The sequence below is a fragment of the Eucyclogobius newberryi genome, unplaced genomic scaffold (genome assembly GCF_026437365.1).
Source record: "Eucyclogobius newberryi isolate DKJ021-1_F unplaced genomic scaffold, fEucNew1.0.hap1 SCAF_15, whole genome shotgun sequence".
NCBI classification, from domain to species: domain Eukaryota; kingdom Metazoa; phylum Chordata; class Actinopteri; order Gobiiformes; family Gobiidae; genus Eucyclogobius; species Eucyclogobius newberryi.
The window spans coordinates 15,796,473-15,822,440 of record NW_027315779.1 but is presented as its reverse complement, the minus strand read 5'-3'; the positions used below and the strand labels follow the sequence as shown (position 1 = coordinate 15,822,440).

The window sequence follows — 25,968 nt, the reverse complement described above, 5'->3', positions numbered from 1 at the left end:
CAATACATTATCCTCAGAAGAGAAAGACGAGGTCAAAGCTCCGGACAAGACGAGACACTTCTGAACCAACATTAAGATGGGACTGTGGTTCAGGAGTAAATGCTCAAAAACAAATGATTTGAGTATGACAGGGACTGATTCTGGGTCCGTTAAATCCTTCATACACACTCAGAATAAAAGTCTTGGCAAAATATTAGTACCCCAATAAAAAGTCACATACATTTTCATAATGTTTTGCTTCGATAAACAGATGAAACGTTGTCAGATGTTTTCAGCACCAGTTGTTTGGAAAGAGGTCATAGTGAGTTTGATTTAACTAAGCCTGATAGCTGTGTTTGCTTTCTTAGCTGATTAAGGCGCTCGGCTGAACCTTTACTTACAGTTTACACTTAATCAAAATATTTCCAAAACCTATTGAGACCCGAGCTATTCACAAACACGTACTCATGTTCCTGATAATTGCTCTGATGTTTGGAGTGAGGCCAGGAAACCACAAATGTCATAGAAATAAATCCCACTATCAATTAAGGGCTGAGGTCGAAGTGCAAACACGCCACCACATGCTCATAACAACTGTGAGCAATTACAGACGGATCTCAGTGAGAATATGTGACCACAGGAGGCAAAAGTACATGTGTATTTAGAGTAAACTGCGCTGTAGCCGAGTACACACGGTAAAGCACTGGATATTAAAGGGGACATATTCTGCTAAGTCAACTTTAGTGAGCTTTTAACCTTGGTCTTTCCTCATCATTAGTTTACTCACAGTTGTTTTTTGATTCATTAATGTTTGAGTCATCGCGTATTGTCCTGCAACTGATGCTCGAGGGCTCAGAAAACTCATGTCATGTAGCCACTTTTGAAAAATAAAATCACGTCAATGACAATCTGCTGCTTGTTACGGGGAAACAACACTGTGAAAGGGCGGGGCTTATCAGTTCTGCAGCTTTGAACAGGAAGTCAATGGACCTGTTTCTGTCATTAAGAATTTTTAGCTCATCTTTGCCGGTTACGATGAGCAAAAATGTAAAACGATGATCTTCTTATGTTATAGTTCAATGTTAAGTAAGAAAATAAAGCCCAATATGTCTCCTTTAAAGGTGTACTGCGTAACATTTCTGCTGCGGGTCCACCATGTACTAGTCTCTATGGAGAAATGTGGTTAGCTTAATGCTGTACTGTGAAGCATTCAAGGTAGTCGTGACGACAAGCAGGTGAAAGACCCTTCAGAAAAGTTGCATAGTGCATCTTTAACACAAGCCCATCAAGTTACTTAATGATAATAACGATTTTAACGTGACTAATTGCAGGTCTCCTCATACTCGGAGAGTTGAATGCCAGTGCTAATACTACAAAGACAGTGGAAAAGTACTAGTTATCGCTGTATTACGTGCTACATATGACTAAGCGCCGATAATGATGTGCAGCGAAGAGTGATCCGCTCCGACACTTCAAATAATGAGGGCTTTTGACGAGCGTTTCGGGCCAAATTCAGTGTCTCTCTGCAGGATCTCACGGGACATTTCTCAGCCTGATTGGTCCGACGTCTCCTCCAGATGTTGAAACTGTAATGGGCTCCAATATACACCTCAGTAGATATATAAACATAGACAGTCGTGCCCAGAAGAGTGTGTTGTTATTCTCTATTGGATGGAGTGGGCCTGTGCGCTGCCAGGGTCCGATTCATCATCGAGGGCAGCGGCAGAAATGTGTTTTTGTTAATAATTCACCTAATCTATTCAGGGAAATTCAAACCAAAGCTGAGACCGTCTTTGTTATATCTGAGTTAATGCCAAAATAACAACCGTCCAATAAAGAGTCATGAAAAAGATGATGTATGAATGTTTTGTGCTTATTTGGTGGTTTTCACGAATGAAGGCAAAGAGTGTGGTGACAGTGGGGTTTAAAGGTGTGAGCATCATCAGAGTATATTGCACCTTTCTATGTCGTTAATGGTCCGTTCTGTTCCACATAGAGTCATACGTTGTGTAAATTCTCACTGATTCTGTTCAATGAGTGAGTCAAAGATGAATACAGTATGTACAACTGCAGAGCACTACAGGCTGACAAATATGACAAATCTACATATACATTTCATCTCAGTAATCTGGTTGGATAAAGAATATATAAGATAAGATAAGATAATCCTTTATTGTCCACACATGGGGAAATTTCATTGTTCCAACGCAGATAGATACAGAGGAAAAGAACAGATAACATATAGGAAGTTAAAAAAAAACAACAAACAAAAAAAACAAATAAAACAAATAAAATAAATAAATGAATAAATAAATAAAAATAAAGAATTTATCCCTCAGAGTAAATGGGGTAAATTAGAGCCAGTTTAAGTTGATATTTACATCATGTTTGTAGTTACATTCTACTGTGTTAGAAACAGTGATGGAAAGTAACAAAGTATAAAAGTAAAGGTTTGCACTACTTCAGTAACATTTTAGGTTTACTGGCACTTTTTCATATATCTATCCATCTTCTTGCCGTGACATGACTTGTTCATTTACTTCACTACATTTGAGAGCAGGCATCAGTACTTTCTACTTCACTACATTTTTGAGCTGGAATGAAAAGTTAATTACTTTTCCATGGCGTTTGATGGACTGGCTAAAGATGTGCTAAATACATCGTTTTGACCAAAATATATACATAGAAATGATTAAATTAAGCCTTTATTTGTCCACACAATGGGGAGATTTAGGTACAGAAGTAAAAGGACAGATAACTTATAGAAAGCTTTAAGGAAAAAACACTCTTAATAGAAAAGCTCTTATAAAAAAACTTTTATGATTAGATGAATTAAGTGATTTATTTAGTTGATTCTTTTGACCTAAAATAGCACAATTCATCATCAATATCAACGTTTAATGCTTTCATATTTAATGCTTTAATCTTTTACTGTTTTACTTTATTGGTACCTTTTACCTTTATTGGTAGATTTTTGATGAGGTATTTTTACTTGAGAAATGTTCTGAATCGGTTCTTTTATTTCAGAGCTCTATTGTGAGTCAGTTGGGCCTCTGTGTGCAGAAAATGACCATCACGTTCTCAGTTTGAGGTTAACACTTACGTCAGTTGTTTTGATGCTTTAGTGTCTCTACCTCTTCTTCAGACGCAACTCTGCAGGCGAGAAGAAGGAAAGTCTATTGATTTACTGCCCCTGGAGCCAAAGTGCATTCCACATCTGCAGCTACTGGGAAATGAAATAAAAACATATGAAAATAATAATAAAATTACAAGAAAATATTAACAGTTAGCTCATAATAAAAGTATGGGTCGAAGCTATTATTTGGCTGTGGAAAACAATATTTTATGGATTTTAACAAATTAAAATAAATGCAAATGATTTTCTTTGATCCTGTATGTAACTGTCAGGGAATATTTCAGGTCTTTGTGGCGTGATTCACAGTATCAGACAGATTTAATCTGAGCCTTTCCTAGAAGTAAAAAGGTGATAACATGATGAGAACTCGAAAAAGGCAAAAAGAAATGTAATGATATGAAACTATGAACTGATGGATAATTGAAGTACTTTTCAGAATATTAGCATATTCTATTGAGCCTTTAAAGGTTTGTAAACAAAAACATTGTAAATTCCAGATTGGATCATGAAGTGATTTCCGGACAAACTGTGATTCACCTCAGAATATCACAAAATATTGGCAAATGAAAACCACTCAGACAAAGGTGAGTGAGATCAGAGCCAAGTTTAAAGACTTATTTATATTTGACTGCACTTGTTTATGTGATAAGAGACACTCAAATAATAGACACTTTGCATTTTTTAAGGTTTTACTGGACAAATAATCTCAGGCATGTTGACCCGGCAGTGGTTTTTCATTTTCATTTTTTACAGATATATCACACACTTACCACAAATCATGCATTTAGTGACACTCAAATACAATTTTGAGGCCATAACATTTTTTTTTTTTTTTTTTAAAGGAAAGGCAAGCAAAAAAAAGGAAAGGCAAACCGTTTTATTATAAAGATTTTAACTCTAGGCATTTGTTTTAATCAGTTAGTCAGTCAGTTCATTTTTTTTCTATAATATGGTCATTTTTTTTCCATTCTGGAATTTTCCCCTTTTGATTTTGCTCATTTAAAAGGTCCATTTTCTCACTTGAGGCAAAATCAATGTCATTTTTGAATCATTCTCTCCATAAACGCAGGGATTACTCACATATGAAACTGCTTATTAGTCAGATCCCACATGGTCAAAACCACAAAAATGCATTGTTCATAATGTCTCAAATCGAGCAAATGGGCGACGTGCAAACAAAACTATGCGACTCGCAGAATCCCCTCGCGAGCTGCTTTGTTGGTGTTTACGCTGTCGCTGGGCCTGGTTTGGGCCGATCCAAGACTCGCGGCTTGTTCCATTGTTTTCCCGTGGACCATCTCGTACTTGGCCTTCATGTCCTTCAGCAGAGACACGGCTTCTTTATGGTCCCGTTTGCTGCCGTCTTCTCCTTTAAGGATTTTGGCTGCGAGTGAGAACAGAGTCACGTTACAAGTTTGACAATTAATAACACAAATATTCATGACAGAGTTTTAGGTTTTATGCTGCTTTGTCTTCTACATTTCACAAATCGGTTTGAATAGACTTTGAAATGCGACATATATCAAATGTGAACTATGTAACTTTATTGTTGTTATTTGCCTGGAACTTTCCACGGAAAGGCATTAAACCCTTTTATCTCCGAGCAGCATGTGTTTCAATGTGTCTTTTAGCTGCACAAACCTGCGACTGAATGAATGAGAGATGTATTAAATGCCATACTGTGGAACGTTTCAGACAACGCCATCACATCTCCATGGCGACAAGCAAGCGGCAGGCCCCGCCCGCCCACCAGAAAAGTTACATAGTGCGCCTTCAAATCAGATGCTCTGCTCGATCAAAAGGCTTTTAAATTGGCTTAAATATGGACTAAAAAGGTACTAAAATTGACGATGACTGAATCTGACAAAACAAAAGTTACATTTTTCAACAGCTTTTACCCGTGAGAAGCACTTTAAGCAGCCGCCCACACAATCAGAAACATACAAACTGATCTATTCCCCCAAAGCCTAAGCCAAAGCAGCATTTCTGATTAAACAGAACGATGTGCGTACTTAAAGGAACTTCTCTCACTGTCCTATTCACTTTCATTTCCTCAATCATTCGGTCGAGCTGTTCACTTTGTTGCTTGAGCGGCGGAGGTGGGAGCGCCTTAATCTGTGAAGGAAAACATGTTTTTTTTAAATGATCGAATCGAAACATGAGCGTGTTCCCTGTGTGACGCAGTTGGGACGGTGCAGCGCGCGCAGAAAAGCCCCGCACCCTTTTCTCTCTCTCTCTGTAGGACGTCTGGATGCTATCAAGTTTGGGTTTGGAGGCTCTATAAACATTGAGATTCTTCAGCGTGTGCTCCAGCATTCGGACAGCTGTCTGGATCCCTGTCGAAAAAAGAAAGAGTGGAGAGGAGAGAAAAAAGGCTATTCACTTTGGGCCCGAGACATTTCCACAATTAAATAATGTCCAGTATTTTGGTGGAGGAAGTCAGGGTTCTCACCGATGGGCTCGAGCGGTGTGACGCGTGACGTGAAGTCCACCGGGTTTTCTGCAGACTCCGAATCATCTTCTGCCTGAACGACAAACTGAACAGTCACCACGACTCCTGACGACACAGACACATCTACACGAGCATAAGCTGTAGTGCGTTTACCTCGGTGACAAAGAAGGGCGGTTGTTGTGTTTTGTGTTCTGTGTCTTGAGGAAGCTGCGTGGTCGTTTCCCTCTTGGTTTCGACGTGCGCGCGAAGCTCCGGGGTCTTTTTTGTTACGTTTGGGAACACTTCGCATGCCTGGAAAACAGAAGATGTGCAGATGTGTTTGGATAAAAGAGGACTAAGTCAAGTCCAAAATGCAATCGTAGAAACTCATCTTTTATTCAGTCAGTGCACCAGAAAGTAAACTTAAAATACTTTTTCATATGCTCAAGTCACATTCATTTTACTTTATAATTCAGAACGTTTGATTTCATAAAGCGACTCACTGACATTTGTGTGAGTGAAAGAAAGTGAATTTGTGATTTCACTGTATTTTGGTCACGGTGAATATGTCAGTGGTGAAAAAAGTACTCAATTTTGTTATTTCAGTAAAGGTAGAGTGGCAAAAAAAACACATTTAAAAAAAAAAAAAAGGTTTAAAGACATTTTTTTATGTATTTCACACAGATCTTGAGAACTATTAAAGCATCAAATGTTGTGATCTTTAGCTCATTTTTGATCTTTGGTTCATTCTTGATAACTTAATTAAATAAAATGGCTAGATTCATGATTATTGTTTGCTCAAAACCTGCTCTTTCCCTGAAATCCTTTAGGAAAGATGCCACCGTGAATGTGCTACAAGAAAAGAATCCCTCAAACCCTAAACTTGTACTTGTACTTAACAGACCCAGTCCTGCTCTCAACCTAAGGAAGTCAAAAGTATCCACTGTAAAACATACTGAAGTCAAGACACTTTTATATGTACTTCTGTACTTTGTTGCTTTCCACCACTTACGTAATTTGCACAATCCCAAAAATGTGATATTGTGACAAGTAGAATAATTCAACAAGTCTAATTCTGCTGAGGAATCCTAATGGCGTAATATCAGACTTCACAAAAGAAAGTATCAAACCTTCCATTTCGGCTCGACTTTTCTTAAGTTCTTGACTTCCTGTTCAGTTTTTCTCTTTACTCTCACACCCAGTTTGTCCTGGAGGTAGTGCGTCAGCAGCGGTGGATCGCCTGAGTCCAAACAGAGACAAAAACGTGCCACTCTAAATCCCACTTTTCTGGACAAAACAAGACACTTTTGACAGGAGAAGGGACAGAGAATCACCGCTTCTGCGTGTGGTCAGGGGGTTGGAGCTGATATCGATTTCACTCAGCGCTGGGAACAGAGCCACAGCTAACAGCGCCTCCTCCTCGGCGATCTATCAGACACAACTGTTGGGATCGCACGACGTGGAAAACCCATTCACACTGTATTCCGCACGCTCACCTTGTTGCACGACAAATTAAGAAAGTGCAGTTCTGGGAAAGGAAAAGTGGCCTCTTTGTAGTCGTCCCAGTCTTTCTGCTGAAGAAACTGCAGCAACACAAACCACAATCATCTACAATAAAACACGTTGTATTATTATTATCATTATTATTATTACCTGCATAAGCGTCACTAAATTATCACTGATATTTCCATCTGCTTCGTTTTGCTCAGTTGAAGTGTGTTGTGTTTTTAAATGGTCCAGGAGCTCCAACAATGGGACCTCAGACACCAGATTCCCTTTAAGGTTTAAGTACTTCAATCTGCAATAGTGAATTTAACAGCATTAAAATCCTGTTGTCTAACGGAAGCAGTGGCTCGGTTCTACCTCTTCAGTTTGGTCAGGCCATTGAAGACGTCAGAAGACAGTTTGTTGTCATCGAGTGTCAGGACTTCAAGGCTTCTAAACGTGTCTCCGTTTGAGGTTTGCCTGGACAAAGATGCACCATACTCTTTACTCTCGGCCGTGTCGCGCTGGTGGGAAAGAACAGATACAGGAGCAAAAGGGAATACTCAAGTAAAAGTAAAAGTATCACATGAAAAAATCTGTTTGGGTAAAAGTATTGAAGTACATGTTTAAAAATGTGCTTTCGGAGTAAAAACGTAAATGTATTTCATGAAGATTTTGAGAAATGTTAATGCGTTAATGTGGTACTTGAATTGTGATTGATTTTTGTACCATTTAAATATTCTTTCTGGTGATTTTTATGCAGATATTTTGTTTGCTTGAAGCTTGGGCTTGAACTCAAAACCTGTACACAAGCTTTCTCCATGCATCTGATGAAAATATCTGCTCAAACAATATCAATTGTACTTTTAACATTTTAATCCTGTTAAAAATGTGGTAAAAATACTCTGAGCAACTTTATTTTTGACTTATTTTACTTTCCACCATTGCTGTGCTGTAACTCCAGCTTCAATTACAAAGAATAAAATCAATAAAGTTGTGTCATTATGAACAGAGCATTTAATAAAACAAGTTACTGACTGAGACGTGTCGTGGTTGGAGGAGCTCAGAGGAAGAGCGTGGAGCTGGTTTTCAGTCAGATGAAGGACTCTGAGCCGCGACAATCGCCCAAGAGCGGCGAAAGCATCTGTGGATAAACTGTTGTAGGACAAGTCCAAAACCTGCACGTTCAAGCACATATTTCAGAGGAAGGAGCTTATCTGTTTCCATCCTGCCAAGAACAAGACTCAAAGAAAGAGTGCAGAGCTTTAGGGCTGCTGCAGCGCCCTCGTGTGGCCAACTCTGCCCACGACATGCCTCTGACACAGAAACAGCACATTTTGGCCTGATGCTGCATGTTTAACGTGTGTGTTTATTGTGATAACGTCCCCAATATTAGCTCATCCGGATGCTGTCTTGTACCTCCAAGTGTGGAAAGTCTGTCGGATCAAAAGCAACGTCCTGCAGTTTATTCAGAGACAGGTTGAGCTCTCGCAGAGACACAAAACTCTTGAAATGACCTAAAAACACAGCATTTGGTTGTGAGTTTAAGGTATAATGTGTGTTGTATAACGGGAAAGACTCACCTAAGCACAGGGCGTTTAGTGATGCGTCGATCTGAATGACGTTGTTGAACAAATGTAAATCTTTGTCATTCACCTGAAAAAGAGACATTGGTTTAGTCTTGCTGTTTGTGAGATGTCTAGAGTGTGTAGTAAATCAAACAAACATCATGTAAGTTCTGCTCAGTGATGCTCACAGCGCTCAGCTCAAAAGGCTCATCCACACAGTGACGTCTGAGCTGCAACACAAAGAGTGTCTGCTGAGAGGGTTTGTAGTTGTGCAAATTTAGAGATATCAATTTGAAATTTGTTCGGTTGCATTGTTGGAAAGATTGTTGTTGTTTCCAGATGAAAGTTTAAATGGTGAGACAACAAATTGACAAAAAAAGTCAATTTTCATGAAGTAAATGATGGGCAGAAATAGAAAACACGCTAAAGGCGCTAAATGGGAGTGAGAGTAAAGGAAGTTTCCATTTGGAGAATCAGAGTAATCAGAATAAAGAAATGGAGTTAGGGTTAGATAGTGGTAATGTAACACTTGTATACCAACCAAAACACCAGAGAAAAACACTGAAGAAGTCAGCACTGCAGACAGTCTACAACTAAAGAAGACGTGCGACTACAGAAGACGTGCGACTACAGAAGACGTGCGACTACAGAAGACGTGCGACTACAGAAGACGTACAACTACAGAAGACGTGCGACTACAGAAGACGTGCGACTACAGATGACGTACAGCTACAGAAGACGTACGACTACAGAAGACGTGCGACTACAGAAGACGTGCGACTACAGAAGACGTACAACTACAGAAGACGTGCGACTACAGAAGACGTGCGACTACAGAAGACGTGCGACTACAGAAGACGTACAACTACAGAAGACGTGCGACTACAGAAGACGTGCGACTACAGAAGACGTACAACTACAGAAGACGTGCGACTACAGAAGACGTGCGACTACAGAAGACGTGCGACTACAGAAGACGTACAACTACAGAAGACGTGCGACTACAGAAGACGTGCGACTACAGAAGACGTACAGCTACAGAAGACATGCGACTACAGAAGATGTGCGACTACAGAAGACGTAAGACTACAGAAGACGTACGACTACAGAAGACGTACAGCTACAGAAGACGTGCGACTACAGAAGATGTGCGACTACAGAAGACGTACAGCTACAGAAGACGTGCGACTACAGAAGACGTACAACTACAGAAGACGTACAGCTACAGAAGACGTGCGACTACAGAAGATGTGCGACTACAGAAGACATGCAACTACAGAAGACATGCGACTACAGAAGACGTGCGACTACAGAAGACATGCGACTACAGAAGACATACAACTACAGAAGACGTACAACTACAGAAGACGTACGACTACAGAAGACGTACAGCTACAGAAGACGTGCGACTACAGAAGACGTACAACTACAGAAGACGTGCGACTACAGAAGACGTACAACTACAGAAGACGTACAACTACAGAAGACGTACGACTACAGAAGACGTACAGCTACAGAAGACGTGCGACTACAGAAGACGTACAACTACAGAAGACGTGCGACTACAGAAGACGTACAACTACAGAAGACGTACAGCTACAGAAGACGTACGGCTACAGAAGACGTACGACTACAGAAGACGTACGACTACAGAAGACGTACGACTACAGAAGACGTACAGCTACAGAAGACGTACGACTACAGAAGACGTACGACTACAGAAGACGTACAGCTACAGAAGACGTAAGACTACAGAAGACGTACAGCTACAGAAGACGTACAGCTACAGAAGACGTACGACTACAGAAGACATGCAGCTACAGAAGACGTACGACTACAGAAGACATACAGCTACAGAAGACGTACGACTACAGAAGACGTACGGCTACAGAAGACGTACGACTACAGAAGACGTACAACTACAGAAGACGAACACCTACAGAAGACGTACGACTACAGAAGACGTACAGCTACAGAAGACGTACGACTACAGAAGACGTACAGCTACAGAAGACGTAAGACTACAGAAGACGTACAGCTACAGAAGACGTACAGCTACAGAAGACGTACGACTACAGAAGACGTACGGCTACAGAAGACGTACGACTACAGAAGACGTACGACTACAGAAGACGTACAGCTACAGAAGACGTAAGACTACAGAAGACGTACAGCTACAGAAGACGTACAGCTACAGAAGACGTACGACTACAGAAGACGTACGACTACAGAAGACATACAGCTACAGAAGACGTACGACTACAGAAGACGTACGGCTACAGAAGACGTACGACTACAGAAGACGTACAGCTACAGAAGACATACAACAACAATAGGTGGCGGTAATGTAAAACATCAAAGAAGAAGATAAAACACCACAGAAAAAGAAGAAGACTTACCAGTAAGTCTTTATTTAAAGTCCTACATCCAGAAACTCCACAGTCCAGGCTCTTGTATGTTTCTTTCACTCTTCTGTACACGTTTCTATAGTGAGTCTCCTCTGCTCTTCTGTACGCAACAAGCCAGTGTCCAACACCTGAAAAGGAAAGGTTTATATCTATAAAAAAAAGTAAGTATGTTGTAATATTATGCATCACAGCTCATAGCTCCATGCTAACTTTAGCAGCCTGCTTCACTTGCTGTCTTTACCTGGTCGTCGAGTGGGAGAAGATGGAAAACAGAGAGTGTGGCTCAAAGTCTGCACGTGATCAAATAACGGAGTCATTTTCATTTGTGTTTCAGTTAAACTGGAGATAAAATAAAAACATTTAAAAAGTGCATCCACTGCTGGAGTCAAGGGGGTTAAGAGAGTCCTGTCTCCTAGCAACACAATATGAGTGGAGCATCCGGTCCACTAGGAGGCGCTAGAACTCCACTGATAATACCAAGATCAAAAGTAAAACCAAGACAGTTTAGTTTTGACCAAACGGATTCTAAACTAGTGTCTGTCGCAATCATTCGTTTTTAAAACTATTTTGAAATTATTAAGTTGTTATAAAATAAATTCCACCACGATTTTGAATCGGAAAGGTATATTTAAATGTATATTTAACGGAACCTCTTTGTATCTACGGTCAGAGTTGAGCAGTGCGCATGCGTACAAGGAGGGAGAGATTATCGCCGCAGTGATGATTTCCACAAATATATATTTTTCTTCTCCTTTATAAGGTGTGTATAGTTTATCATGTCTATTACAATTGAATACGGCTCTTATTCGTAGCGACAGTCATTTATTTTTATTTTTCATTATCAATTTTGATAACGCTAATCTCTCTATTAGAGAACACGGAAGTGAAAGAGAGTAGAGAACACGGAAGTGAAAGAGAGAGTATTTTTCGACTCATTGACGTCCTTGTTTTATTAAAGCACACGGCATTATTGTCGGTGGCATCATATTTGTTGTCTTTTTTGAGGAAAGAGTCCTTATCATGACATTTTTGCCAGTACTAAAGGACGTAACAAGTGGCCTGTGAAGGTAAGTGTTTATTGTGCGGCGCGGTTCGCATTTGAAGCTCAGCCTGAATGTCATGACGGGAGCTGCTGAAGTGTGAACTCTTCTTCCTTGTGCTGGGCTCTCTACAGATGTTTCCGGGCACAGGACACAAGCTCTGTCTGTTTTCTCCGTTATTTCCTGTGTTTTGCAGGACTCTAATCAACCATGGGGAACAGAGCCTCGAAAAGTGGCAACATGGACGAACCGGTCAAAACAACTTTATTTGAGAAGGAGCCCGGTGGCATCACATACCGGATCCCTTCTCTCATTTACCTGCGGCACGTCCAGACTTTCCTCGCCTTCGCTGAGCAGAGGTCCTCTCCCTGCGACCACGACGCCAAGATCCTCGTGATGAGGAGAGGCACCGTGAAAGAGGACGGATCTGTCGAGGTAAGAAGCAAGAGTTTGACTTAACTCGCCTGTAAACTCACAATAACAGAGCTAAATGAGGCCTGGTCTTGGATGAGTTTGGACTTTTCACTAGATTACAAGAGCCTCTTCAGAGGTGACAGCATAAGGTTTGATTTTGCTTTGCATTTCTACAGCAAGTCTTATCAATTGGAATGCAGTTATTATAATCCAAAATGAAGATAATATATGTTTGTCTTCGTCACTATCTGTAACTGTGTCAAAACAGCCTGTGATAAAGACGAACAGAAAACTGAAATTGCTCTGGTGCTGAATGACATATTTTGATTGCACGGAGCGTCACAGGAGTGGCATCAGGCTTACTCTATAATTACACTGAACAGTCACTGTGTCATCTTCTTGTTTTCTCTTTAGTGGTCGTCGAGACAGGAGCTGCAGTCGGCCACGTTACCCAACTACCGCACAATGAACCCCTGCCCCGTGTATGAGAAAAACAGTCAAACGGTCTTCTTGTTTTTCATTTGCATCTTGGAAAGCATTACAGAGCGGTGGCAAATCTGCACAGGTAGGAACAAAACCCGACTGTGTTACGTCACCAGCAGTGACAATGGGCAAACGTGGAGCGACGTGCGGGACCTGACGGAGAGCGTGATCGGGCAGACGATCCACAAATGGGCCACGTTCGCCGTCGGCCCTGGCCACGGCGTCCAGCTGGAGAACGGGAAACTGATCATCCCAGCGTACGCCTTTTACATCCCGTACAGGTGCTTCTCGTATCCCATTCCCGGCACCGTCCGGCCCCGCGCCCTCTCCATCTACAGCGAGGACTGTGGCCAGACGTGGCGACTGGGCAAGATGCTGAGCAAGCCCTCGTGCGAATGCGAGATGGCCGAAATAATCGACCACGAAGGCAGGAGCCACCTGTACTGCAATGCCCGCTGCACGCGCAAAAGAGGGGGCCGCCGATGCGAGGCCCTCAGTGAGAACAGTGGTGTGTTTTTTGACAAGCCGCACGTCGCCCAAGAGCTGGTGGAGCCCCACTCAGGTTGTCAGGGCAGTGTCATTGGCTTCCCCGCTCCGGAGTTTGTGCCGAACGATGACGCTGAAAGCAAAGCCTGCGGGACGTCCCTCCTGTCCCCGGACACGCAAACATGGCTCCTCTTCATGCACCCGACTCATAAGTCCTGCAGGAGAGACATGGGGGTGTATTTGAACCGCTCGCCCCTGCACTCGTCTGGATGGGACAAGCCTAAGATCATCCACAGTGGACCGAGCGGATACTCAGACCTGGCCTACAATGGGGATAAAGATACATTCTCAGGTCTGATGGAGTGTGGGAAAGAAAGTGAACTTGAACATATCACATTTGTCACTTTCACGCTCAATGATGTCATGCAGATAGGGAGCAAGAAGGACAAAAAGATAGACTGAGGTAGAAATAGGATTCTCAATCTTTCCACATGTATTTGGCTTTAAGTACCATTGTTAATCTAAGTGTAATACAAATCTGCCTAAATCTTGGCTAATAAACTGACGGATAAAGTCTGGCTTAAAAAATGTGTTGCTAATTAAGGAGAAACCAGAAGTGTACCAGGACAAAGTCATTTTATAAGCACTGAAGGATCTTTCTAACATAAAAATGTATGTCCAGACCAGAGCAACTACGAACTGACCCATTTAAAGTGTGCCATCGGTGACGATCCAGTCAAATCTGCTAACTCTCTTAGGTCAGCGAATAAACCACTCAATAGGCTGTGAATGTGCTGTGATGTTCCACAATACATCTGTCTGTATGCATGAGTTGTGCGATGTTGTCTTTGTTAAAAAAACAAAACTTAGTATCAATATGCAACTGTGAAAATGTGTCAAAGAAAACACTATTTTTAACTGTTCGGATGAGTCCTTTTTTAGCATGCGGTGGTACTATTATTAGACATTTGACTACTGTTTTATCTCACTCTACATCTTTCCATTCAAGCAGTGGAGGAAATGTTACTACCTCTTTTTATTTTGAATTCATAGCCTGCCTTGTGAAGGAGACTGAGGAGAGTTCGCTCCCGACATAACCTTTACATTAACTCGATGCCTTTGACTCCACTCTTTAGTTTAATTTGTGCCACAGCCTGAAATAATAGTTTTATACACTATATTTTGCTACCTATCAAATTGAGAATAGTTAATGTTTTATTTTCTGTTGCTCTGACGGCATTCCTATAGCATTCACATGGTTTACTTATTGCTAGACCTTGTCACTTATTGATGTTTTTTAAGTGCAATATTATGGCAGGTTAAATTGTGGTAGCAGTCCACTAAATGCATGTGAAAAAAACAACACATTTATAAGCTCTCTAGGACTTTGCACTTGTAAAACTGTACGGAGTGTCAAATAAAAAAATTACATATCGATTTATTATGTGTTTGCTGTTCAAAGTATCAACATCTGCATGAAATCTGTATTTTAGTAGAAAATAAAATGATGTGATGAGCCCACTTTGTCTGCGCAGTGTTGTTTCACAGCATTTAAAGGGTCAGACAAAAGTAATGAAGACTTGGAAAAACATATAGTAATAGTAAATACTTTTTTCCTTAACTTTTCTTTAACTTGTCAGTGGGTGAGTTTGCCACCTGCTTGTCTCCATGGCGATGCTATTGCTTTGCCGTGATAACCTGTTTTAAGGTAATACTTTAGCAATAAAAACGCCTGTAATCGATTTAAATACAAGGGAGATAAAGATAGGTTTAATGTTGAGTGTGGAACATTTCAGGTAAAGCAATAACATCGCCATGGAGACGAGCGGGTAGTGTGCTCCCTCTAGAAAAGTTTTACTGTGCAGGTTTAAACATGTCAAATAGGGAAAATAACTGTTTTTGCAAATGCACAAAACGGATGTTCGGCTTCTAACATTTAACTCAAATATGTAGCAAAGAACAAGAATTAAATTGACAAAACACAAAGGTATTTAAGTGAAGGTTCACATGTGTTTGTGTGTGAGGAAACGGAACTAAAAGGACAAGTGTAGCTTTGTCTGTGCGGCTGTAGAGCTGCTGTTTGTGTGGAGACATGTTGATGAGTTTAAAGAAAGCTGTGGGGATTTGGATGTGATCGAGCAGATGTGCAGACGGCAGGGATTATGTAAGACCAGGGGGAGCCGTCCAAAGTAGACGAGCAATACTGTTTGTGAGCATGTTGGTAAGCTTTTCACTTCATATGACCCTTTTAAATCAACGACCTTCACTTACTACGGCATTTGGCTGTGCTTGACTCCTTCCCACGGCTAATTTCTATTGAGATTTTTAAATGACTTACATTTCAGGAGGAATGGGACAAGAGCATGGTTCATGTTGGTGTCAAGCCAGGTTACTTTAGATCAAGTAGTAGGATTTACCCCTGAATTAAAACAGCAATGTGGGTTTAAGCTGCTCAAAAGTCCTGGATTCTTAATTTAGTTTTTTTTTTTAAATGTAGTTATTTCAGCCAAAAGCCTATTTTTCATTTGTAGTTCCATGACTTAGTCTTCAGGGCTTGTACCATGGCCAAAATCAATTTTATAGTTTTGTAAATACAGAAATAGTTGTTTTGGAGATATGCAAAAGTAAAATATTGAGTATATTTTTGTTATTTAAAAAAGAAAAGAAAAAGTAAGCCTTTTTTAGATTTGAGCACTCATTTCACTTCAGATTTGACTAAAAATGTGCCTATTTCTACCCTGTTTGACAGTTTTGGTGACGTTTATAATTCCTGATTGGACATGTGCAGCAGATGTGACATAATTCCACAACTGTTACCTAGCAACCATACAGTAAACAAGGGCCAAAACCAATATAAATTACACACTAGTTATGATGTGACTAATGATAATATAAGCTGCTTGGCTGATGGGAAATGATGATGAATATTTACCACAGGGACTCTCCCACCAAACTAAGTAATAGACAAAGATGTGAAGCTGTCATATGCACTTTTAACACGGCTGCTGAAAGAACATTCCTGATGGATGGCCTTCATACTGTGTGAATACTGTCCTTGAGATAATCGGCATATTGACATTTTCCTTCTAGTCATTATTGTCCACCCCTAACTGTACACTGTATTGTAGCATATTGTGAAAATCAAACACAAAACATCAGGTTTGCTCTTATTTTCCCAGGTTATTGTTCCTGTTTTTCAGTGAAATCAGTGTTTTCTGTTGTTGTGAGATGGATGACATTGGGGACGTCCTCTGTGGGAGCTGACGGTGCGTCACAGGTGTTTAGTGCTGGACTGAAGGTATTAGTGATGATGTGTTCCCTGCCAGCTTTGCTCTTTTTGCGCCACACAGTCGGACACCACTGTTGCCCCTCTCGATTGACCCCAGAGCTGCCAGAAACTGTGGCGCAGAGAGGAAGTTATCAGCAATTATTGAGCCACAAAAAATGGTCTATGTCCATAACCGACTCAATACTCTTTTTCTCTTCTTTCTTATTGTGAGGGTTCTTGTGGCATCTAATTGCATTGTAGTGCTCAAAGAGGGTACATAATTTGTTTTGACTCGCAGCAGCACATTGAATTGTTAATAATTCACAAGTGCCTCCCTAAATGCATTTACTCCCTATTAAAAGTCTGTAGTGCTGCTTTCTGTTCCCCGTGTTCAGAGAAGGAACACTGCACCACCGCCAATCCCCGCACTATTGTATATTTAGTGTGTGAAATACTGTAAGTCAGAGGCCTTCTTTTCTAAGGCTGAAAGAAAATGTGTTCTTCCATTAAAATTCAGATTAGTGCTGTGTGCATCTTCAACTACTTCTAGAACTTCAAATCTCTTCAAAGTTCTTAGAACGTGCTGAGATCCAAAAGCTGTTGAAACTCTTGTACAAAAACATACAAAAAGCTTTCCGTTCGGGGAATAATGTTATACGTTCATGAATTATATGTTTTTGTAAGAACTCATCCCATACTCTCTTCTAGTTGGTTTCCTGTCATGTAATGAATGCCTAAAATGCCCTCAAAGACACAGACAGAAATAGCTAATGCCTTAATTCAAATGTCCACAAAGGCAATGCTGTTCAATGAAGTGCACAGATCAAAAGGCAGCAATGTATCATGGGAATGAATCATGATGGCAAACTAAAAGAGGTTTATTCCAAATGCTCATAATGATCATAACTCATAATGAAATGAAATTGGAAAAGCCAACCATTGTTCCACTTCAAAATGTTGAGCAGAGTTTGAGAAAACCCCAGGTGTGGATCCTTGTGAAAATAATCAAACTGGAAAATGGATTTTGTCAAAAGGGGAGCTTTTCCCTCTTAGGTTAGATATGTTTGAGTCACACATATTACATTCAGTATGAGATGCTGTTCTCTTTTGGTTTCTGGTAGTTGCAGTACAGTAAAATATAGAATATGCAGGCAAAAGTACATGTTGAGAGTTGATTGAAAGTTTGTATGTACATGTTGGCTACAGTTGTCACAGAGTCACAGGGAGAGGCCGCATGTTGCCAGATCAGTCCAACCACGTCCGCCATTTATGTAAAATGTCTTCTTCTTCTCACCGTCACACAGGTATTTACACATTAACATAAACTATTTCATTTCTCAACATGTCCCACGAGGGTTAGAGCTGTTTTCATGACAATTTAGAAAAGGAAAAGACCTTCAACAAAAATAACGTCGTATAAAATCAGTGTAACACCGGCGACAAAATGTACAGGGATAGATTATTTATCATAAAATAAATAAAATTATATTATATTAATACTTTGCTTTATTTTACCCCAAAAGACACAATTTTGCTCTGATAAATTATTGTAAAACTAATTCCACAGTGTCCAGATCCACTGCTCTGTTACTTTTGCATAAAGTCCTTCTGGGTTAGATTCAAGGTCAGTGCCATCGTTTGTAACAGTTTAGAGAGATACAAAGGTTGATGCACAGAGCAGTGTCTGGAGGCGCCTTTACCAACCACACCAATCAAAATACTGTTCAGGAGAGTAAAAAATGGCTTACAAGGGCACTGCAAATCTACATAAGCCATAAAAGCCATGCCACATTAAAACCCTGTTTGGGCAATTCTCTCTTAAAGGGACATGCGCACAGTTTACAAACAGGAGGCGAGAGACTGCTGTGAAGGCAGGGTTGGGACTTTACTAATACTAGTTTCAGTTTTTGATTGTAACATAATTCACACAAGGATTTAAGGTACACTGATCAAGCATTACATTATGACATCATTTGAGTTTATACTATCTGGTATTTTTAGCAAGTCTTAGCAAATATATGCTAGAAAATGTAACACCTTTCACAAGTTTACCACTGTGCATTTCTCAAAAGTTAAAAGTAGGGCCAATTGGACAGGATTTTAATGCTCAAAATCTGGTGAAGAGCAAGGAGAGAGATTTGGCAAAACCTCAAAATGCTGAGGCAGGCAAAACGAGACGAAACATATTCTAAAAATTCAACCTTCTTTTTGCTCTGGACTCTACCTGGACGACAGAGGGAGAACACAGAGTTTTGGGAAATGTTCCAAACTAACAGAGTAACCATCAAGACAAGTCGTAATCTTCATTCACTGTGGTCATAATGTTGTTATTGATCATTGTACCTCGACAGCTATAAGCATCACATGCTCATAACAAATAAATTGTCCGTCTTTCAAAAGCATGTAACCTTTCTGATTCAGATTCTTGAGGCAATACCAGACTGGATTAGCTCTTAGCTCAAACTCACAATGAATCCATTGTCCCCAACCCTGTGAAGCAGTGAGCATGGCAGACCAGTCACATGCACATAATGGGAAATGTTAGGCTAGACGTAACCAACGACAACCCTCTTCTGGCTACTAAACATCATATCACAACAGGCTGAAGGGTGAGGCTCATGTCCAATGAAAGCACCGCTCACTGGAGGACAATGTACAGTAGTAGAATGTACAGTATGTAGCACAGGTGTGTTTTTCTCAGTATCGTCCCATTGTCCAGAAACAATTATTTGTAACGGAGCATTATATGACATTTTTTTCACGATTGAAGGAGATTTTCTTGATTTATAGTGGTTATAATGTATTGGGAAAGAATGGTTATGCACCAATACTGGAAGCATGATGTTGCAGAGGACATGCATTGAGTATAGAGCAGAAGCAGTGATTCCCAATTGTCCAGTCTCAGATTGGTTTTGTTCAAGCGCGGGACTCCTTCTTCGAATGTGGCTTGTTGCCCAACAAAGCGTCAATCTCAGCGATGGTCTGAGGGGTCATTTGGGATAATAGCTGAAAAAGATAAATAAATACATGTTTTTTTATTGTAGCCTGTACTGAATGGTAAATATTAAAAGAAGATGTAATTACAAAATGAAATTCAATAGTCTCCTTGCTGTTCTACAACTGAACATTTTGATTATCTCTATGGTTCATTTGATATGAATGTTGTTTGACATTTCATGCAATTAAAACTATGCTAATTTGTTACATAAGATGAATGTTGAAACACAACTGTCCCTTCAATTTAGACTCACAAAGACACAGACATTTACACTAATGATTGGATTCTAAAAGCCACGCAGGCATTTTCTTTGTTATATAAGCAACAAAATGCCAAACGGTTCATTTTCAAAGGCACTTGGTTGCTCTTCTTAAAGCAGTACGATATAGATGTATCTTGTGACAAGTCCCACACAGGGCTTTAATGAAGCAACACATGTCAGACTAAATTACTGCTGTGTGAGTGGAGACATGAGCAACACTCACCCGCATGGCGCCCAAGTTCTCCACAAGCTGGTCAGCAGTCGAGACCCCCAGGAGCACCGAGCTGACTCCTTCACTGCGCAAGCACCAGGCTGGAAAACATCATAAACTACTGTTGGAATGAGGTCTTCGAAAAAATAATGTCTGACAAATGCAGCTCAACAATAAATGGCCTATTACATGAAGTTATTACATATTCATACACAATAATGAATGAACCAATCCGTGCTACTTTGAGCTTGAGGTGAACAGTTGCTCTCTTGTATTGGACCACATTTGAGCAGATGCATAATTGAGTTGATGTGTTGCAAAGCAGTTAAGAGAAGACCACCAAACAAATATTACCTGTCTGTTATTGAATGAACTTTTATTTCTTGTATGTGTATTTGTGTCCTGTCATACCAATGGCTAACTGCGCAGCGGTGCAGCCCAGGCGGTCGGCCAGTAGGTGGAGCTCTTTCACTTTAGCCAGCTGCCTCCTGCCCTCCTCGCTGTTCACCCTCTCCTTCAGCCACTGGTAGCCCTTCAGAGAGAGTAAATGGAGAGAGATGTATTAAGACAACAGTGTTGTTCTGTGCTGATCTCAAACTTCAACACCCTGCCGTTTGGGAGGAGAATTACTCTGAGAGAGGCCCCAGAGGGAGAGGCGGTGCAAATCAAACTGACCTTCATGGCTGCTCTGGAGCACTCGGGCACACCATCACTGTACTTCCCTGTGATTAATCCACAAGCCAAGGGGGACCAGGTCATTGCTCCCACGCCTGAGAGAGAGAACCAAGAGAAACCTTTGAGTCCAGCTGTGCTCCAGTCAAGACCACAGTGTCCAAGATAAGCTCTGGACAGAGCGGAGTGCAGTGGACCAAGACTTTCAACAGGACAAATTGAAAGTTTGTTATTGATACTAAAAATAGTTTTAAAACACGTCTTAATCATGGATTTAGAGCCATTTAATTTTCTCTGCAAGATTGAGTGGGAACTAATTTCGTGCTCATTATTGTCCAGCTAAATCAATCCTAATCAATCTTAACCATTTAAACCAAATTGAGCCAGGCTATGCTGGGCTCCAACCACTCACATTTCACACAACAGTTCAATAATGTACTTTGTAATCCAAACCAACAGATGTTTGTTGGGAAAATAATAAATGCAGTACAAAGTAAAGATAATCAGGTATTTGTGTGACTTCAAATGTATGTCCTAATCTACAGGTCAAAAGTGAAGAGTGTCTGTAACCTAATACTGATGTGCAATTCTGTCATATGTGCAATTGCTGTTGGAATTCATGTGCAATTCATGTGCAATTACTGTGAAATTCATGTGCAATCTATGTGCTGTCGTGACACATATTCATGTGCAATTACTGTCGGGATCACATGCAATGGTATTTATTTATTTATTTGTCTATGGGAGTTTTTATTTATTTATAGGAGATCTTCTACTGAAAGTGTTTTTCAGACTTCCTATAAGTGATCTGTTCTTCTGTATCTACCTCTGTATCTATCTGCGTTGCACCGATGAAATTTCCCCATGTGGGACAATAAAGGAATATCTTATCTTATCTTATCTTTCCCTGTCAAATCCCTGGCGAGTGGCGGCAGCACACATGCCAGGCTCCAGGTGACTGGTTTACTGCATGTCCCTTCTCTCTCATCCACATTTCATGCTAAAATGCCCTGTCTAATAAAAATCCTGGCAATCAATCATAATGTATTTACAGAGGGCCAAATGTTTTTGCACCTATTTTGTGGTAGAGCTCTGGCAGTTGCACCTCCACTTTGTCCCTCTGGAAGTAGTGGTACTCGGCCTGCTCACACACTGGTGGGATCAGGTTGAACTGCCGCGCTACTGAGTACGCCTCCTGTTGTAAAAAAGATCCAAAATGTCACTCCTCTTATTTGCACTTGTGGCGAGAAGGGCTTTCATATTGAGAGAAGAGCCTTCACCATGATTTCCATTGCACTCCAGCGCGAGGTGCCCCAGTACATGGCCATACCCTGGTTTATTACGAATGTCATGGCACGCACAATCTCTGCAATTGACAATGTAAGAATGTAGAAGGTTATTTTTAACAATGCACACATATGACGCCAAGGAACTTACCCTCCATTGGACTGTTAACATCATTTCTGTTGGCGAAAACAATATCTACATAATCTAGTTGAAGTCTAGACAAGGATCCTCGTAAACCTGGAAGTAACAATGAATATTAAAAAACAAAGCAATATATTGCTCCTGAACATAAAACAGAAATGAGCTTCTTCATCATGTCACATCATTTTTTGTATTGTTTCATATACGACATATATACTAATACTAATTATACATAAATACAAACTTCCTAAAATACTCGGATTTAGAAAATGGCCTGAAGTGAACCTAGCCTTGTAACATTAAACTGTATTTCCTTTAGTCATTATGCAACAGCCTTCCATCAAAAGAGACATGGCAATAACAGTCAGACATTACTAAATGGTCAGCTCAAGGCCATCCATTTTGTGCAAACTAAAAGAGATGAGTGTACACAATGCCATCAGCCTCTTAGACATCACCAGCAGTCGTTTGGTCGGGCACCGATTCAATGGGCAGGAAAAGTCGTGGTTCCTCATCTGACCTCATGCATTTAGTTTGGACCAATAGAGCAGGACTTTAAACCAATTACACTTAGTTACACAGCAGTGGTTCTCAAACTGCAGAGTGAGTACTCGAAAAAACAACAACATTGTATGAACTGACTTTGGTTTAGTTGAAGTTAGTGATATGGTCGCATCCGAGTTTAGTTACATCGTTTGTTTGTTTGTTTGTTTGTTTGTTTGTTTGTGTGTAGTGTGACAATTTATTTAGTTTTAATTTGTTAATTGTAACAGTTTTAGACCAGTTTAAACCATGTGTTGCATTAATAAGCCAAGAGTAAAAGCCATAGAAAGTAAAAGGAAACCGCACTGATCCAATGGAATATAAATCAGTCTCTACCTTCAATAATGTGCTTTCTGGACAGGCCCCTCTCAGTCTCCGCTCTGAGGACAAAACACACGCACATACATTATTGAGGCAATAAAAGAACACATTGATTCACTACAGTTTGAATACTCACTGGCCTCCCCAGTATATCTTAGTTGTGATGACAAAACTTGAACGTCTGTTAAAGGCACAACATTAAACCAATGAGAAAAAGTCAAGCATAGTTGCTTGAGTTATTTATTCAAGGCGTTTCAATGTCAGGGCATAACGCAGGAGTGAAATGACCCCTTTGAAATATGTTGTCTGATTGATCACATGTTCAGAAACATCACATGGACAAAAAACATCAAATTGGCGAATACTGTAGGTGCTTCGGGTGCGTTTTCTCAGGACGCCATGGCGTTGAATCACAATAAATAAATCAAGTAACTCCAAATACTTCCTGTTATGTTAAGCACGCTGAATTACTTTGTGTACAAGTTGTGCTCTACAAATAAACTTGCCTTGTGTACATGCTTTTTCATCAAATTTGTAACTAAACCCAATTTAACATAATCAAACAATATGTATGATGTATTTTCTACAGTTTCATTGAACCAGTTCCTTTTTATAATTAATAATTGACATTGTAAGTGTTTGACACCTTACCGCCATCCCTTCTTCTTAATAATGTTTCCTAAAGTGATTTCCGCTCTGTGGAGAAAAGAAATTCATACAATAAATCTTTATATGCCATCTTCAACTCAGTGTTTTATTCAAAGTGGCAAAGAAAATCATGGTTTTCATTTGAGTTAAATCAGGGATTTCTTCAGACAATATGTGTCTGGTGGCTAGTTTGAAAATAGTTCCTGTGCAGAACGAGGAGAGAAAAGTTTTAATTGGATGTTGGAGGAAGTGATGCTGACCTTCCTGACGCGTACACTTCCGCTGTGTCGAACAGATTCACCCCGTTCTCATACGCGATGTTCATCAGGTTCTCTGCCATCTGAGCACACAAGAATAAAACACACTCTAATTAGTCCAAGGACATTGTGAAGGACACTTAGGAGAGTAAAGTACTGATCAGGCATAATACTGTGAACACCTGACTTCTACTGTTTAAGACTACTTGGCTAATATGCAGCTTCTTAGGAATACATTTTAACATTCAGAATAGAGGCAACTGGAGGGGAAAGTGAAGTGGAACATATTGTTTCATTGGGAACATTGGGATTAGCCTCAAAATATCACAAAATATGATAAATATAATAAAAGGGGTTGGAAAAATTAGATACATGTGACACAAGTGATGTCAGAGTCTGGTTTTAAGGCGTTTACAGTTGTGTTTTACATTATTACAGGGTTTAGATAATTTACGCTTGAAAGTGAATGCGTTCAGTTCTTACCTCATCTGAGATTTGTGAACCAAATGTCACCCATGTTCCTGTTCAGGGCAGAGGACAGCAAGGTCAGACAGGGACACACAAATAATCACTTAATTTAAGGACGTGTATTTACCTAATCCTAGACAGGAAACACGTAAACCTGATTTCCCCAAGTTCCTGTCGAGGAGAAACAAAAATGTACACAAAGGTTATAACATTTTATTATAATATAATATAATATAATATAATATAGCATAAATCTATTCTGGTCTAGCTTTGAAATATGAATGCAACAATACTATATAAACACACACACACACCTACAGTTGTATTTAAATCATTCTACTCCACTACATTTTTGAACTGGACTTGGATTGAGAGATTATTTTCATCACGCCCTTTCGAAAGGGTTTGAGCAAACAGAAATCTTTGCATAAAATGTATTTCAATTTAAACGATTCTTTAACAAAGTCATCGCATTACTTTTACTTATGTAGATTGTCAATTACGTCTTAAACTTTTACTTTTTTATTTTGCTCGTGCTGCTCATAACAACATTGAGTTCTTCCACCACTGAATCGTTGAAATGTCGAATACCTTTCCCCACTCTGCTCTAGAAAACCTGAGTCTTGCTTGCGGTTAAACCACTGCCTCTAATTATTTCTGCGCAATTGACCTTTTTTACTCTTGCTGCGTAAACAGTTCAGCCTGATACCGTTTGTTCAGGGGAAACACCCAGAGGCGACTAGGGCCTGGGCTGGAGTCTCATTTTGGAGCCAAAACTGTGAGCAAACTCAAAAAAAAAGTTGGTGCCACATGTGATTATGAGGACAGCAGAATTCTGGAGGTGGTGCGAGAGATACATGGAGCACAGGAACAGGGCGGGATGTGGCCCCAAGTCTAATTAACCCAGGAGCCAGCTGGATCTGAGCAGCATCTCTGGTCTTTTCAGCCCCTGTGCGCTCTCTGCCTGTCTCTGCCTCTAACACAAATAACCCAATGCACAGAGACAGACTGTCAAAGCATTTAGACGCAGCACAATGAGCCCTGCTTTTATTTGCGCCAGTCTATTTTTAACACCTGACCTTAAGCTATTTATAGATTCCTGCATAAGTACGCATTTGTGTCCCACTGGCCCCGGGCCGTTTTGTGTAGGTTTGTGAGTTTTATTGTTCCCCCCCCCCCCCACATATGCACTTGTGTAGGCGTGAAGCACATATTGTTTGTGCTGTTACATTAAAAAGGAGAATGGAAATAGCACACAGGTGAAAGGGTCAGCGGCGTTAGACACAGAATAAAATGTGTTTGTTGAGAATATTCCTTGTATGGTGTGGAGCCGCTGCCAGTGACGGAGAGAAGATCCTCACATTGAACATTGGCAGGAAATGACAAAACGACTGAAGGGCAAGGCTTAGTGGATGTTTTTGAACATACTGTATGAATAAGCCTCATTTATATATTCAATTGT

General features: G+C 40.3%; 3 protein-coding genes across 4 annotated transcripts in view; 1 reads left to right on the top strand and 2 right to left on the bottom strand.

Annotated features, from left to right (window-relative positions):
• Positions 1 to 3,813: 3,813 nt before the first annotated feature.
• xrra1 (X-ray radiation resistance associated 1) lies at positions 3,814 to 11,473 on the bottom strand. The gene is made up of 16 exons (XM_072445562.1): positions 11,249 to 11,473; positions 10,999 to 11,135; positions 8,758 to 8,829; positions 8,615 to 8,687; positions 8,451 to 8,548; positions 8,070 to 8,209; positions 7,410 to 7,511; positions 7,200 to 7,344; positions 7,043 to 7,129; positions 6,881 to 6,974; positions 6,677 to 6,786; positions 5,721 to 5,858; positions 5,568 to 5,640; positions 5,336 to 5,451; positions 5,128 to 5,230; positions 3,814 to 4,499 (listed from the first exon to the last, which is right to left on the bottom strand). The coding sequence occupies exons 1-16, from the start codon at positions 11,328 to 11,330 to the stop codon at positions 4,297 to 4,299; spliced, it is 1,773 nt and encodes a 590-aa protein (XP_072301663.1). The 5' UTR covers positions 11,331 to 11,473; the 3' UTR covers positions 3,814 to 4,296.
• A 443-nt stretch (positions 11,474 to 11,916) lies between these two features.
• On the top strand, positions 11,917 to 14,951 carry LOC140360831 (sialidase-3-like). Its single transcript, XM_072446246.1, has 3 exons — positions 11,917 to 12,074; positions 12,244 to 12,482; positions 12,876 to 14,951. Exons 2-3 carry the CDS (start codon positions 12,258 to 12,260, stop codon positions 13,890 to 13,892), a joined length of 1,242 nt encoding a protein of 413 aa, XP_072302347.1. The 5' UTR covers positions 11,917 to 12,074; positions 12,244 to 12,257; the 3' UTR covers positions 13,893 to 14,951.
• Positions 14,952 to 17,560: 2,609 nt separating this feature from the next.
• Positions 17,561 to 25,968, bottom strand: part of LOC140360830 (voltage-gated potassium channel subunit beta-2-like) — a 46,269-nt gene continuing 37,861 nt past the window's right edge. For both annotated transcript variants that reach the window (XM_072446245.1, XM_072446244.1), the window contains exons 2-14: positions 24,634 to 24,677; positions 24,522 to 24,559; positions 24,042 to 24,121; positions 23,785 to 23,829; positions 23,270 to 23,314; positions 23,149 to 23,192; positions 22,279 to 22,365; positions 22,122 to 22,207; positions 21,916 to 22,036; positions 20,845 to 20,939; positions 20,581 to 20,701; positions 20,182 to 20,270; positions 17,561 to 19,704 (exon numbers count right to left, since the gene is read on the bottom strand). In XM_072446245.1, coding sequence (XP_072302346.1) covers positions 19,615 to 19,704; positions 20,182 to 20,270; positions 20,581 to 20,701; positions 20,845 to 20,939; positions 21,916 to 22,036; positions 22,122 to 22,207; positions 22,279 to 22,365; positions 23,149 to 23,192; positions 23,270 to 23,314; positions 23,785 to 23,829; positions 24,042 to 24,121; positions 24,522 to 24,559; positions 24,634 to 24,677 — 985 coding nt within the window. In that variant the 3' untranslated portion in view covers positions 17,561 to 19,614. The remainder of the gene's footprint in view (positions 19,705 to 20,181; positions 20,271 to 20,580; positions 20,702 to 20,844; positions 20,940 to 21,915; positions 22,037 to 22,121; positions 22,208 to 22,278; positions 22,366 to 23,148; positions 23,193 to 23,269; positions 23,315 to 23,784; positions 23,830 to 24,041; positions 24,122 to 24,521; positions 24,560 to 24,633; positions 24,678 to 25,968) is intronic.

What these genes read in the sequence shown, in the direction of transcription:
- xrra1 (XM_072445562.1), bottom strand. Translation starts at nt 11,330, where the DNA reads ATGAAAATGACTCCGTTATTTGATCACGTGCAGACTTTGAGCCACACT. An exon ending in CGCCCTTCTTTGTCACCGAG is followed by an intron (nt 5,641 to 5,720) that starts GTAAACGCACTA and finishes TTTGTCGTTCAG; the next exon opens with GCAGAAGATGATTCGGAGTC. An exon ending in AGTGAGAGAAGTTCCTTTAA is followed by an intron (nt 4,500 to 5,127) that starts GTACGCACATCG and finishes TCTCACTCGCAG; the next exon opens with CCAAAATCCTTAAAGGAGAA.
- LOC140360831 (XM_072446246.1), top strand. Translation starts at nt 12,258, where the DNA reads ATGGGGAACAGAGCCTCGAAAAGTGGCAACATGGACGAACCGGTCAAA. An exon ending in AAGAGGACGGATCTGTCGAG is followed by an intron (nt 12,483 to 12,875) that starts GTAAGAAGCAAG and finishes TTTTCTCTTTAG; the next exon opens with TGGTCGTCGAGACAGGAGCT.